We start from the raw sequence: 15,788 nt of genomic DNA, 5'->3' as shown, positions 1-15,788 counted from the left end.
TTTAAAATATTACAATTATCAATTTTAGTATTTATTAAAAGATGGAAGACAAGGAAAATTCCTCTCCAACTTCAAAAATAAATCCTGCACCTTTGCTAAATGCAAAATAAACTGATATTTGCTTTACATGACAATGAAATTACCCCAAAAAATAACCCAAGTATACCAGAAGAGTGCTAATCTATTATTTACAAAGACGATCTTACCTGCTCTAAGTATTCAAGAAAAACCTGTTTACATTCAGGAACACTAATGAAATAACCTTGAATACTTAACCCAAGAAATAAAATATTTCCTACTTTCCATGACCAACCCTCCCCACAGTTACAGAATGGATAAAAAAATGAATATATGTGGAAGCATAACAGTATTTCCAATAACTTTATAACACATGCACGCACACACACAACCACACACACACACAGTGCTGTGCTAGATCAACCTAATCTTTAAGGTCAATAGCTGTAGCGACAAAGAAGATAATAAATATGGCTTTAGTAAAAGTTTTCAACCAAAGATCACAAATGCTTAATTCTTTTGATAGCTAACCTGAGTATGGAATATATATTACTTACCAAAAAGGATATGACCAAAAATAATTAAAAAGAAAAAAAAAAATCTCTGTAGCAGACACCATTGAGGTACCTTAGTTTTGCTTTTTTTTTTTTGTAAAGGTCTGTATAGCAATTTAATAATTTACATAATAACATTTATTCCATATAGTGTAGTTCATATAAAAACTATCTTATGTGCTTTATTGTTCTGGTCCAAGAAACTGGAAATAATAGCAGAAAAGTTTTGTTCCGATAAAGAACTGGAGTGGACTAGCTAGGAAAACTTTAATACAATATTGAAATAAGAATTATTTGTGTGTAGCAAATGGAGCCAGTAAACTCTCAGGTTGCGTCTGGAGAGAATTTTAAAATTATAATCTGTAAGACAGGAAGATAAGCATGACTCAACGTAACAAGGCTGAATCTTGAAAATCTGGGTTCACTGACTTGTATTTCACCTCTACGGGGATGTATGCATTTTACAAAACAATTAAATTTTCAAAATATGGAGAAGTTTGACAATAGGTTAAATAGGAAACTACACTTAAAAAGTAACCACTCTGGTTGTTTTACATATGTCTCTAAAAGTTTAAGGCTCATATATTTTGGAGGGATATCCTAAAGACATTTTCTTACAGTATGGTCTCATGCATCTATGCATGTGACACTGGAAAACTGGAGCTAAAACAAACCTTGTTAAATATGCCACCCTTCACTTAAAAAAAGAAAAACCTAAACATTTTAATCACATTCTCTCTCAATTTTCAATACTGGTTTATTATAAACTTCTGTCTCTCCCCAAAGTAGGTGTAAATACATAAATTTAGCTTAAAATTGAAGATAAAGGTAGCGAGAAGCAAGATAAGAAAGTTATAAAACAAAAACCCTATTTACATTTCGATGATTTACATTTGATGATTACATTTGATGATGATTCCTTCCTCCATGAAAATTCATATGCTGCAAATAGATTGATTTCTTACAAACCACTGATATTTCTGTATAATATTTGCCTGCCCTTTTAAATTGGAGGTCAGAAATGACACCATTGCTACAGTTTATGATTTCTAGCGAAATGCCTTTAAGTGGCTTCTCCCTAATCAGAGAGATAAGCAGCTTTATGGGCCAGAGTAGAAGCCACTGAATGGGAATAGCTACACAAGCTCAAAAGGCAGCAGCACAAAGAACTCCAGCTGAAAGTAATCAACCAAAGCATGTGCCCAGAAAAATACCAAATTCAAATAGAAGAAAATAAATTGCAAATGCAGAGTTCTTAACATCAAAGCAAACAATAGAGACATTTGCTTGACTTTTATTACAATAATGAAAGCAATTTGAAACAGTGCTAAAGTCCATCATTGAAGAGATTTGTTTTAATCATCTTTGGCGAGGCACTGGCAATCTTGTTTCCTATGCCAGTTTTACTTTCCAGAGCTTCTTTTCAAAGAAAAAAAATCTAAGTTGTTTACTTTAGTAAGGTAGGGAGAGGGATGCTTAGAAAGATCAGGTAACAAATTTTATTTTGTTAATTATACTTCTGTATATGGCAGTTAAGTCACTGCTCTTATTTTAATATGCTATATTTGCCATCTTTTTCTCCTGTTCCTCAAGAAATATGTAATAAAATATTTTAACTGCACACAATTAAACTTTCTGTAACTGAACATTTTTTTCCCAGCTACTATTAGATACAGTATAGGTGCTGATTAATAAGAAAATTTTCTCAACTTCTTATTCCACACACTACAAAGAAAATTCACGTTAATAGGGCTATATAATCTGGCCACATAACTTCATTAGTTAGAAGGGTTAGATACCACTAAAATACCTTTTTTCTCCCAACTTATAACATTTTTCTATTACCTAAACTGCTTTCTTAACATTGAAATATTTTAAAATATATTCCAGGGAGTATAGGAAGTTTCACATACTCATTCAGCAATTTAAGAAGTTATGCAAAATATGGTAACATATATATATATTCCCATACATACACACACACACATAAATATACTTTCGTAACTGAATCTTGGTTTTAAAAATGCTTGCACAGTGTGGGAAACTTAAATATTAACTAGATTTGAATACATACACTTGCATTCCATTAGCACTTGATATACCAGCAAAAACGTAACAGGTGAAATAAATGATTTAAATGAATGGGTTTTTTTTTTTTTGGCAGACCCAACAGAAAACATATTTATTGTTATGAACCTTTATTAAGTGGCTCACATTTCAGTATAAATCACACTAAAAAGATTTTTTAAAAGCTATTTACACTACAGTGCTGACACATTTAAAGTGAAAAAAAAAAAAAAACTGGTATAAATAAACTCTATGGAAAAGGCTTAATTGTCAAAAAAGAATTCTGGCTCATATTACAAAATATATATATATATATATATATGGTAATGTCAGCTCTATTCTAAAACCTACAACTCCACTCAAATGATTTTTCAAAGACTGCTTTTGTTTAAACCTGCAGTGTTTTCAGTGCATCTGGCCCTAAGTGCTTTGCTACTTCACAGTTATGGACAGGCACTGAGGAATGTTACAAAGCTACTTAAACTATATTTTGTAACAGACTTGGGAGCAAGTCCTTGGCTTGCTTTCAGAATTCATGAATCTTTATTACACCATTCAGTTTAAGAAAAAAATTTTAAATGGTATGTACAAATTTAACACAAAATGTCATCGTCTTTTCTCTCTTGATTTGAACGTGTTGAACTATGTTGCCTTGTATCAACCAGACTTATGAGACTTCCAGGACACAATTCTTCCTTTAAATCTTTGTTGCTATTTTCAAATTTAGAGTCCACTTCAACCTTAAATTCTGTAAATTGAACATGATCCAATTTTGCTTTAACATTCTTGCTATCCATATTATTCGGTGCTCCAGTCTTTTCAGGAATATAAACATTCACAGGTTCTTCCTTGATTCTTACAGATGCAACAGGTTCATGTTTAATCTGCTGTAATTCATATTTAGAATGAAGTTTGTCTGAAAAAATAGAATCCAAGGAGGTTTTGCTTACAGCACAAATCGTGCTGTCAGTGTGAGGTCCAAGAACTGATGATGTAGAATCTGGTGATGTGCCTGTTTCATGAGTAACTGTATTCTGAGCAGGGTCCTCCTCTGAATGATACAACTTGAGCCGAACATGCCATGCTAAACTGCATACAGCTGAAACTGTCTTGAACTGATGAACAACATTTCTTGGAATAAAATAAATGTCATTATCATACAGCTGAATCCTGGCATAGCGAATGCCTTCCCTCCTCAGTTGATTAAGTTTTGCATCATCAACCCATTGGACACACTAAAACAAAACACAAAATACCAATAAGTCTTTTCCACAATAAAAATTAAATTGAGGATAATAATAGTTTTAAATATACCTGGGACAGTGGAGGTTCATGTAAATCTAACTGCATTCGTTGAACTACTTCTAAGAAATCTTCAGCATGAAAACAGATTACATCTTTGGTTATTCGGGGTTGATCAGGCCTAAAAAAGAACAAGAGACAATGAAGAGTCTGCCATTAATGTTTCACTCGGCTAAGTCCTTATTAAATCCAAAGCAAAAGGGACTTCCGTGGTGGTCCACTGCTTAAGAAGAATCCACCTGGCAATGCAGGAGACGTGAGTTCCATTCATAGTCAGGATCCCACATGCCATGGAGCAACTAAGCCCGCATACCACAACTACTGAGCCCACACACTCCGGAGCCTATGTGCCACAACTCCTGAGCCCGTGCACCACAACTAGAGAGTCTATGTGCGGAGATGAAGGATCCTGCATGATCCAAAAGATCCTGCTTGCTGCAACTCAATGCAGCCATATATATATATACACATACATGTGTGTATATATGTGTGTGTGTGTGTGTCCATATATATATGGACACACACACATATATATATTAATTCAAAGCAAAACTAGTTTAGGTCAAAAATCAAAGTATTATCTTAGAAATAAATTGTAATTAGAAGACCACTTTACATATTTAAACAAAGGATAACACTATGAGATTTAACCTAAATATGGATAAAAACAACTCATTTTATTATTTCTATAATATACAGGCATAACAGAGCAGAAACTTTATTCATTGATCAAGGAAAGGAGAAGAACAAAGGAAATTTTAAGGGGTAGAAGGAAGACATGTCATCAGGACTCTTGGAAAGAGGTGGGGATTTCCAGGAGCAGCCTCATCTCATTTTATTATGGCTATATGTAACGATGTTTTGAAAAATTAAATTGACTTGACTTGGTTAAATTATGCAAATCAAAAACCTAAGTGTTTATAGTTAAGGTCAGTACTTCAACAAATTAAGTATGAAATTAAAAACACAACACAGAAGTCAGAGGTAAATATGGAGAGGAAGGGAATACATTCTTTCAATCTAGACGTATAACTGCAATGATACAGTAATCCCTAAACTCTTTTTAGTGCTTATAAAATAAACTGTTACCATTCTACTTGCGGAGGTTAATAGTATCTTTAATTATACTTCTAAAAACCCCCAAACTCTTCAATTAATTAAGAATATACACATACATGTTTATAAAAGATGCTCAAAATAGATTCTGGAATAAAATTCCAAGCAAAATAAATACCACCCCCCCAATCATACTGAGGCAAATCATAACCAATTTATTTTAATAAACTAGTGATAAAGAGAATATCTAAAACTTATGTGTCATATTAATATACAGGGAAAGAGCGTAAGAATGATTGCAGGCTATGTCAGAGACAATGCAAACCAGAAGAAAGCTGACTATCTTTAAAGTATTTGAAATAAAAGGTAAATCTAGAATTCTATACCCCAAAAAATATCCTTAAGAAAGTCTGAGATAAAATCATTTTCAGATAAGGACAAAGAATCTGTCACCAGAAGACTGCACAACAAAGAATGTTAAAGAACTTCTTCAGGCTGAAGGAAAATGATATTTCAATGAAAATGTAGATCTATTCAAAGGAATGTAGAATGCAAGTAACAGTAAATATAAAGTTATTTTATTCTTTTTTAAAAATATTTTCAGAAATATATCCTTAATGCCAAAGTAAGCAACATATTGTGGGGGGGGGTGATATTATAGAATATAGAAAGCAAAATGTATAATAATAATTAGCACAGAGACCATAATTGGGGGCATGGAAAGATGGCAGTACACTGTTGAAAATTCTTACACATTACATAGAAAGGTATAATATTATTTAAAGATACACTATGATAACTTTAGGGCAACCACTACTAAACAAATAGTGGAGGTATAACAGTGCATGCTCAGTTGTGTCCAACTGTTTGCAGCTCCATGGACTGAAGCCCACAAGGTTCCTCTGTCCATGGAATTTTCCAGGCAAGAATACTGGAGCAGGTTGCCATTTCCTACTCCATGGGATCTTCTCAACCCAGAGATGGAACCCACGGCTCTTGTGTCTCCTGCCTTGGCAGGTGGATTCTTTACCACTGTACCACCTGCAAAGTCAGTGGAGGTATAATGAAAACACTAAAAAAGGTAAGAAAGAAAAGTGGGGAAAAAGAATGAACTGACATATGATATGGAGTCTTTCAATCCATAAACAAGGTGTATCTTTAACATTTCTATAAATCTTATTTTTCTCATTGGTTCTTTGTAGTTTTTAGTGTAAGTCACTTATTTAAAAAAATTAAGTATTTTATAATTTTTATTTTACTATAAGCTGGCATTTTTTCTTTTCATTTTCAAAATGTTTCCAAGTATTTACTGCTAAAATATAGTTATATACAACTAACTTTTCAATATTGTCTTATTTTATGACTTAGATAAATTCTAGTACTTCTTTTGTAGACTTAGTATTATCTCTACACACAATTATTTTACCTTATTCTAAGACCCTGTAATTCCATGTCTATGTATTTACTGAAATGAAGTTATATGTGCACACAAAGTCTTGTAAGGAAATGTTCATAAGAACTTTATTCATAAAAACCCCAAACTGGAAACAATTCAAATGTGTATCATCAGGTGACTGGATAAATCAATTGTGATATATCCATACAATGATATACCACTCAGCAACAAGAAGGAATGAACTACTAAGACACCTAACACTAAATTTTAGATTTTAGATAAATCTAAAAACCATCATGATGAGTGAAAGAAGTCAGACAATATATGATTCTATTTACATGAGATTCTAGACTAGGCAATGCTAACCTACAAAGACAAAAAATAGGTTAATAAATGTCTCAAGTTAGAGTAAGAATGGGGAGAGATTAACTGTCAAGGGATACAAGAAAAACAAAATGGTCTATATTTTAGTTCTGAAAGTGGTTAACATGGCTGTATATATTAGTGAAAACACATCTAACTGTATATTTATAACAAGTTTTGTATTATTGAATATAAATTATATTCCAGTAGTTGATTTTTCAAAAAACTGAATTCAAAGAGGCAACCTTAAATTTATAAATCTATGTGAATTCTGTCTTCCTAATACTAAAAAGTGATATAAAATTGACCAACACTTCACAAGTCTATCTAGTTTAAGATCTCTTTATGAAAGTGAAAGTGAAGTCGTGTCAGACTCTTTGCGACCCCATGGACTGTAGCCTACCAGGCTTCTCCATCCATGGGATTTTCCAGGCAAGAATACTGGAGTGGGTTACCATTTCCTTCTCCAAAGATCTCTTTATAGTCTAAATCAATTGAAGTCTTTTATCTCAAATTCTGTTAAGCCAGGCTCTAAGATAAAATCAAGAATCTAATACCTAATGTCTCCTTGAGAAAAAAAGAACTCAAAATGCTAAGTTAAGAACACTAAGACAGTGCTCCAATTTCCTTAGTATAGCTTAAGTTAACAGCAAGAATCAATAATAAAGCGATCATAAACCGTGTTTGCATCAGAGCCATGAAACCATCTTAAAGTATCAACCAAATTATTTTCTTACCATCTTTAGTATAATACTAAGAGATCAAAGCAGCACTGGTAGATAAAGTAAACTGTATTTTACAAAAGTGAGAAAATTCATAACTAGCAACATCTCATTCCAAAATCTATCTCAAGAATATTCTTAAATCTGGTCCCTAATATATTTATAATTTGACAATAGGCTTTTTCACTGTGAAATTGCTAGATTCAAGTACTTTTTAGTTCAGTCACTATAGTGAACTATGATGGACCTATGAAGGACAGGAAACAATCTCCAACATCAAATCACATATAAAGTGGAGAAAAAGCAAACACGAACAATAATTAAACTTGAAAGAGATTTAAATAAAGTTAAGGCCAAGAAGCAAGAACATTTATCTCTGAGGAAAAATATAAATATGTGGCTAACTTTATTGAGTACTATCTATAAATCAGATTTCACTCTAATAAATTTTGATGCCACTCTTAAATCTTTTTACCAAACATTCAAGAAAAATCCCGTTAATTTGAAATGGGTTTGTTGTAATGATTTCCACAAACAAATTTGCCTTTACTCTTTGACAAAATTAGCATTTTAAACCAGATTATAGTAAGAGCTTTGAAACTGTATGGGAATCACCATAGATATTACCATTTAACTTAAACACAATTATAAATTATTATTATTATTGAATCATAAACTAATAAATTATTAACATCATTTTCCTAAAGAACTCATAGCGTTAGCTTGGTACTAGCTACTTTGCATATCTGAAATTGATAAAGCTTCCTTCATTTATGTTAAGGAAAAAAGTCAGTTTACACTGGCTTCCCCATTCAGTATTAATTTATAACACATTACTTTAAATTTTCTCTTTTGAACATAGGGTCAATTTTGTATTCACAACTCCTGAAAATACAATTTCCTCATGTAGAAAATACAGGCCATATTATTCAAAACATCTTAGAAATCTATGCAACAATATTGACACTTTATATTTTCAGAATTAGTTTGTTTTTACTTAGAAAACTTTCTTACATTCTAATTATTTAATTCAACTGCTTTAATAAGCAAAATAGCATATTTCAACTTAAGTTTCATACCCAAACAATACCCAATTTGAAAATAAAACCTAATTGACCAAAGTTACCTTACAGTATAAATATAGCTTTGCTCTACAGGTTTGATCAATTTAGTAAATGGAAATTCTCTTAATGTATGAGACAACCACCTTAAGTATATTACCCATTTTCCTTAAGAAAATTATCCATTTTTTCTAATCTATCAAAAGATTTAGTAACATTTGCAAGCAAAGCTGGAAAAATATTAATATACTAAGGTAAACAAACACTTAATAGATACCAAACCTGAAAAAGACAGCAAGTTAAAACAGTATAAAGAAAAAACACAAGAAGCTGGAGTCAGTTCTGAAATCAGACTGAGCTCTACCACTTATGAGCTATATGACTATGATACTACTTGATAGTCCTGAGTCCTTAGTCTCTTTGTGTAAAAACTATGAGCCAAAAAGCAGAGAAAATTAACTGAACATTTGTAAATGGACATATAGTAAGCACCAAGTGAACCTTGGGTTTTCCATTACTGTATGTAAGACAACTGTTTTCAACTCCAGTCACGTAGAAAATCAAACTATTTCAGTCAAATCCAAAAGACAGAATCTAGATTCTATCAGCTGAAAATCTTTAGTGCAATTACACAAAAACAATATCCAAATACAGGAAAATTAAATCTTTTTCCCCACATTAGGAAGAATTACTGAAAAACTTCTCAAGAAAAAGTTTCGAAGCCATTAAATAGCAGTAGTTAACATATACCACTCTCCGCAGTGCACAGCCTTCAACACTCCAACAGCAGCTGTAGTCTGTCGTTCAAAACCTTGTCCTATATGATCTGCATGAGCTCTTGTTCTGTCTTCAAAGAGCATTTCACGGGGCTCACTAGTTCGAGGTAGGTACTGCAGGTTTTTTATTTCATTGGTAGTTCTGTTTAAAAAAAAATTACATATATATATGTAGATAAAGAGACAGAGGTAGGCTTAAATATTAAGGCTTAACTGCCTTCAAACGTTTGTATTAAGGCATTCACAGGTTTAACTTTTTAAAATGCATTAATATTTACCTACTGTAAGTCAGGTACTACCTGGGCATTAGACCTAGTCAACAAAACAGCAGTGAATAAGACAAATTCCTTATTCTTGAGGGAGTTTATATTCTTATGGGAGAAATACCGAAATATAAACAGCAAGAAAACACTTGGCAATAAGTGCTTCCATAAAACACACATAGTTTACCAGAAGTAGGAGGGAACAGAAAACACTTTAGCTCCACTGTGGAGAACAGACATCTTCCACTGGCCCTCTCCTCCACCACGCACCTTCTAGAATCCATACGTATACAGAAACTGTTTACCACCTAGCCTCACGCACTGCAGAAACCCTCTCAAATTTTGCTGCAGAAGGGGAACAGGGTGAGAAGAATTTACTTTGGGAGTCATCATCTTATTTATCAGCCTGTATGATTTTTCTTTTGCTCACACAGACAAATCAGGATTGCCCCCATTATTTTCTTATCTCATCCTAGTCTATCCCCTAGAGTCACTCTTCCTTTTGTTTCTCTTTATTTCCCACCCTCAATCTCTACTACTTCACTGCTCTTTGCGCACTCTTGTCTTAAAAGTTTTATACAAACATTCACAGAGACACACAGACACATATGCAATGCTTTAATATCCTTTTTTCCTGTTTGTGATTAATGTTTTACAGATATCAGAAAGCTAGACGATGATGTTGCTTTCTGTGAAAAGCTAACAGGTTTTCAAACAAGCAAGTCTGCTCTCATTATACCACATTCTAATGAATTGAGACTTATTAAAAGCATTTGCAAAAAACAAAAGCATTTGGCACAGTGCCTAAGGCAATGTTCTCATTAGTTGGTAAGACTATAATGTGATGGGAAATGACCATATATACCATGGATTTTAATCCTTGAGTTCCTCAAGGGGCTGGTGAACTCCCTTAAATTACATGTAACAGTCTATGTACATCTGCATTGTTCTGGGGAGAGGCCTTTGGATTCTCTAAATGATTGATAAATTTAAATTAATCATTGAAATACATACCAAGTTTACCATTTACTCCCAACTTAAAAATGAACTTGTAAAAATTTGATTCAACAAAAATTTATTTATTAACCACCAGGCATTTTGTTTTGGTGCTAGAGACATTAGTAACAAGCACAACATTGTCCATGCTCTCACGTAACCTACATTTCACTCTATCACCATTTTCCCCTATTTTTTTTTAAATAATAAAGAGAGATCATCTTTACATATGTAAAAAAAAAAAGATATTACTTCCCCCAGGATCACCTACTCCATTCCCAACAATGTTAACCTAATGTACATTTTTCTACACTTTTCTCTGTGCTTACATATATATACTCTTATACACGTTTTTTATTTCTTTTCATAACAATAGAATCTTACTTAACATATACTCTACATTTAGCTCTTTTCATCAGATATTCTTTCAGCGCAAAAGACAAAATTCATACTATGAAATTAACTATTTCATTGCGTTCTTCTATAAGTGAAAGTGAAAGTTACTCAGTTGTGTCCGACTCTTTGCAACCCCATGACTATATACAGTCCATGGAATTCTCCAGGCCAGAATACCAGAGTGGGTAGCTGTTCCCTTCTCCACGGGAATCTTCCCAACCCAGGAATCAAACCCAGGTCTCCCGCATTGCAGGCAGATTCTTTACCAGCTGAACCACCAGGGAAGCCCCATTCTTTCATAGGAATATACCAAAATGAATTCAACCATTCTAATAATGGACAATGAGATCATTTTATACTCAATCTCACTATAATAAATGGTGCAACTAACATTCTTATATATTTACCTTCAGTGCATTTATTTTTGGGGACAGAGTCCCAAAAGTATGGATCATAGTTCAAAGAGAAAGAGAGAGAGAGTGTGTGTGTGTGTTAAGCTTTATGAGCTATTTTACTTTTAAAAAATGATTTAAAAAAATTATTACAGAAGCTCACCCATTGACCAATAATATATATGACCCTGTTTCCTCACATACCTACCACCCTGTAATATAATCTCTATTAATAGTTTCTGCCAATGTAATGGGTAAAAACAATATCCCATAATTCTCTTAACATACACTTAATATACAATTGGAGAAGTAACTCCACACTTGACCTTAGCCAAAAGGCCGAGAAGCGATGAGAAATAACTCCAGAAAGAATGAAGGGATGGAGCCAAAGCAAAAACAATAGCCAGCTGTGGATGTGACTGGTGATAGAAGCAAGGTCCAATGCTCTAAAGAGCAATATTGCATAGGAACCTGGAATGTCAGGTCCATGAATCAAGGCAAATTGGAAGTGGTCAAACAGGAGATGCCAAGAGTGAACGTTGACATTCTAGGATCAGCACACTAAAATGGACTGGAATCGGTCAATTTAACTCAGATGACCATTATATCTACTACTGTGGGCAGGAATCCCTTAGAAGAAATGGAGTAGCCATCATGGTCAACAAAAGAGTCTGAAATGCAGTACTTTAATGCAATCTCAAAAATGACTGAATCATCTGTTCATTTCCAAGGCAAACCATTCAATATCACAGTAATCCAAGCCTATGCCCCAACTAGTACACTGAAGAAGCTGAAGTTGAACGGTTCTATGAAAACCTACCTACAAGACCTTTTAGAACGAACGCCCAAAAAACTGTCCTTTTCATTATAGGGGACTGGAATGCAAAAGTAGGAAGTCAAGAAACACCTGGAATAAAAGGCAATTTTGGCCTTGGAGTACGGAATGAAGCAGGGCAAAGGCTAATAGAGTTTTGCCAAGAGAATGCACTGGTCATAGCAAACACACTCTTTCAACAACACAAGAGAAGACTACACATGGACATCACCAGATGGTCAACACCAAAATCAGCTTGATTATATTCTTTGCAGCCAAAGATGGAAAAGCTCTATATCGTCAGCAAACACAAGACCAGGAGTTGACTGTGGCTCAGATCATGAACTCCTTATTGCCAAATTCAGACTTAAAAAAGTGGGGAAAACCACTAGACCATTCAGGTATGACCTAAATAAAATCCCTTATGATCATACAGTGGAAGTGAGAAATAGATTTAAGGGACTGGATCTGATAGAGTGCCAGATGAACCACAGACAGAGGTTTGTGACATTGTACAGGAGACAGGGATCAAGACCATCCCCATGGAAAAGAAATGCAAAAAAGAAAAATGGCTGTCTGGGAAGGCCTTACAAATAGCTGTGAAAATAAGGGAAGCGAAAAGCAAAGGAGAAAAGGAAAGACATACCCATTTGAATGCAGAGTTCCAAAGAATAGCAAGGAGAGATAAGAAAGCCTTCCTCAGCGATCAATGCAAAGAAATAGAGGAAAACAACAGAATGGGAAAGACTAAAGGTCTCTTCAAGAAAATTAGAGATACCAAGGGAACATTTCATGCAAAGATGGGCTTGATAAAGGACAGAAATGGTATGGCCTAACAGAAGCAGAAGATATTAAGAAGAGGTAGCAAGAATACACAAAAGAACTGTACAAAAAAGAGCTTCATGACCCAGATAATCACAATGGTATGATCACTCACCTAGAGCCAGACATCCTGGAATGTGAAGTCAAGTGGGCCTTAGAAAGCATCACTACGAACAAAGCTAGTGGAGGTGATGGAATTCCAGTTGAGCTATTTCAAATCCTGAAAGATGATGCTGTGAAAATAAGGGAAGCGAAAAGCAAAGCAATATGCCAGCAAATTTGGAAAACTCAGCAGTGGCCACAGGACTGGAAAAGGTCAGTTTTCATTCCAATCCCAAAGAAAGGCAATGCTAAAGAATGCTTAAACTACTGCACAATTGCATTCATCTCACACTCTAGTAAAGTAATGCTCAAAATTCTCCAAGCCAGGCTTCAGCAATACGTGAACCATGAACTTCCAGATGTTCAAGCTGGTTTTAGAAAAGGCAGAGGAACCAGAGATCAAATTGCCAACATCTGCTGGATCATCGAAAAAGCAAGACAGTTCCAGAAAAACATCTATTTCTGCTTTATTGACTATGCCAAAGCCTTTGACTGTGTGGATGGATCACAATAAACTGCGGAAAATTCTGAAAGAGATGGGAATACCAGACCACCTGATCTGCCTCTTGAGAAACCTATATGTAGGTCAGGAAGCAACAGTTAGAACTTGACATGGAACAACACACTGGTTCCAAATAGGAAAAGGAGTATATCAAGGCTGTATATTGTCACCCTGCTTATTTAACTTATATGTGGAGTACATCATGAGAAACACTGGACTGGAAGAAGCACAAGCTGGAATCAAGATTGCTGGGAGAAATATCAATAAGCTCAGATATGCAGATGACACCACCCTTATGGCAGAGAGTCAAGAGGAACTAAAAAGCCTCTTGATGAAAGTGAAAGAGGAGAGTGATAAAGCTCAACATTCAGAAAACAAAGATCATAGCATCTGGTCCCATCACTTCATGGGAAATAGATGGGGAAACAGTGGAAACAGCGTCAGACTTTATCTTTGGGGGCTCCAAAATCACTGCAGACGGTGACTGCAGCCATGAAATTAAAAGACGCTTACTGCTTGGAAGGAAACTTATGACCAACCTAGATAGCATATTCAAAAGCAGAGACATTACTTTGCCAACAAAGGTCCATCTAGTCAAGGCTATGGTTTTTCCTGTGGTCATGTATGGATGTGAGAGTTGGACTGCAAAGAAAGCTGAGCGCTGAAGAATTGATGGTTTTGAACTGTGGTGTTGGAGAAGACTCTTAAAAGTCCCCTGGACTGCAAGGAGATCCAAACAGTCCATCCTAAAGGAGACTAGTCCTGGGTGTTCAATGGAAAGACTGATGCTAAAACTGAAACTCCAATACTTTGGCCACCTCATGCAAAAAGCTGACTCATTGGAAAAGACCCTGATGCTCTGAGGGATTGGGGGCAGGAGGAGAAGGGGACGACAGAGGATGAGATGGCTGGTTGGCATCACTGACTCGATGGACGTGAGTCTGAGTGAACTCCGGGAGCTGGTGATGGACAGGGAGGCCTGGCATGCTGCGATTCATGGGGTCGCAAAGAGTCTGACACGACTGAGCGACTGAACTGAAGTGAATATACGATTGACTACCTAGGGCCTATTTATCTATTGGGTTTTTTTTTTTTTTCCCCACATTTTTCTTCTCATTTAGAAATGCTCTTTGTATATTATCTTTAGTCTGTCACATTACAAATATCCAGTTTTGAGCTTTGTTGTGTTGATGTCTTTTTTCTCACAATAGTATCACCATTACATTCTTGCATCTTTGTTTAGGAAGGTCTCTCTTAAGCTTTTTATTCTGATATTTTTATTCTTTTTTTTACTTATTATGTTCAAGTCCCTTACTTGCTATATAACACTGGGGTTATGGCTTGGTTTCCCTTCAAATGGACTTCCAATTATGCCAGCATTATTCATTAAATAAACTTTTTTTTTCCCATTTATCTTTTTTTAAGTTCCCATTATACTTTGATCTATTTGTGTACTCTATCCTATTCCAGTGATCTTTTTGACCTTTATGGTAATTTTTAATGTTGAGTAAGATGAGGTCCCCCCTCACATGTATCTTCTCTTTCACAGCTTTCTAGACTATTTGCTGACTTTGTTATTCCATATGAATTTTAAAATTATTTTATCCAGTGCTGGAAGTGTGAGTCCAAATGAATCCTAAAATTCTAAAGGACTACCATTTGTATTCAATTCAGAGTACAGATCTAAACATCTGCTTAGATCTTTTTTTATATTCTCCATAGATGTTTTATTTTCTTAAAATATTATTTAAATTTGTTTCTGAATATTTATTCAATTTATTCCAATACAGGTTATAATGTCCCTGTTGTGAATGACATTTTTTCCCATCTCTGGTTACAATTTGTCATTTGCCTGTATTTTTCATGTTTTATTTATATTTGATATTTATAAGAAATTATATCAGCATGGATAACCATTTTTGAATTTACATTTCAATTATGCTCTAAACTTTCCCTATCTTCTTCCTCCAACTTTAAACAAATGCATACATAACAATGTATAACCACTCATTCCCAGCAATAAACATTTGTATCCAACATACCTTTTCCTTTTGAAAGGTGACTTTGGCATGTCAGCCACAGGGATCATCTGTTCTCCCGGGCGCACCCACATGATGGGACCATCATCACTATCTTTCCGACTCTCTAATTTTAAACTAGATAGTGTCCCCCAGGGCAGTGTACAC

General features: G+C 34.5%; 1 protein-coding gene across 1 annotated transcript in view; it reads right to left on the bottom strand.

Annotated features, from left to right (window-relative positions):
• The window catches only part of RSBN1L (round spermatid basic protein 1 like), an 87,172-nt gene continuing 71,384 nt past the window's right edge, over positions 1 to 15,788 (bottom strand). The window contains exons 5-8 of the mRNA XM_086397113.1: positions 15,645 to 15,787; positions 9,290 to 9,457; positions 3,954 to 4,062; positions 1 to 3,874 (exon numbers count right to left, since the gene is read on the bottom strand). Coding sequence (XP_086253239.1) covers positions 3,233 to 3,874; positions 3,954 to 4,062; positions 9,290 to 9,457; positions 15,645 to 15,787 — 1,062 coding nt within the window. The 3' untranslated portion in view covers positions 1 to 3,232. The remainder of the gene's footprint in view (positions 3,875 to 3,953; positions 4,063 to 9,289; positions 9,458 to 15,644; position 15,788) is intronic.

Source organism: Bos grunniens, chromosome 4 (genome assembly GCF_055505025.1).
Source record: "Bos grunniens cultivar Pamir isolate PY7600 chromosome 4, Bosgru_T2T1.0, whole genome shotgun sequence".
Classification (NCBI taxonomy): domain Eukaryota; kingdom Metazoa; phylum Chordata; class Mammalia; order Artiodactyla; family Bovidae; genus Bos; species Bos grunniens.
This window is presented reverse-complemented; position numbering and strand designations above follow the sequence as displayed.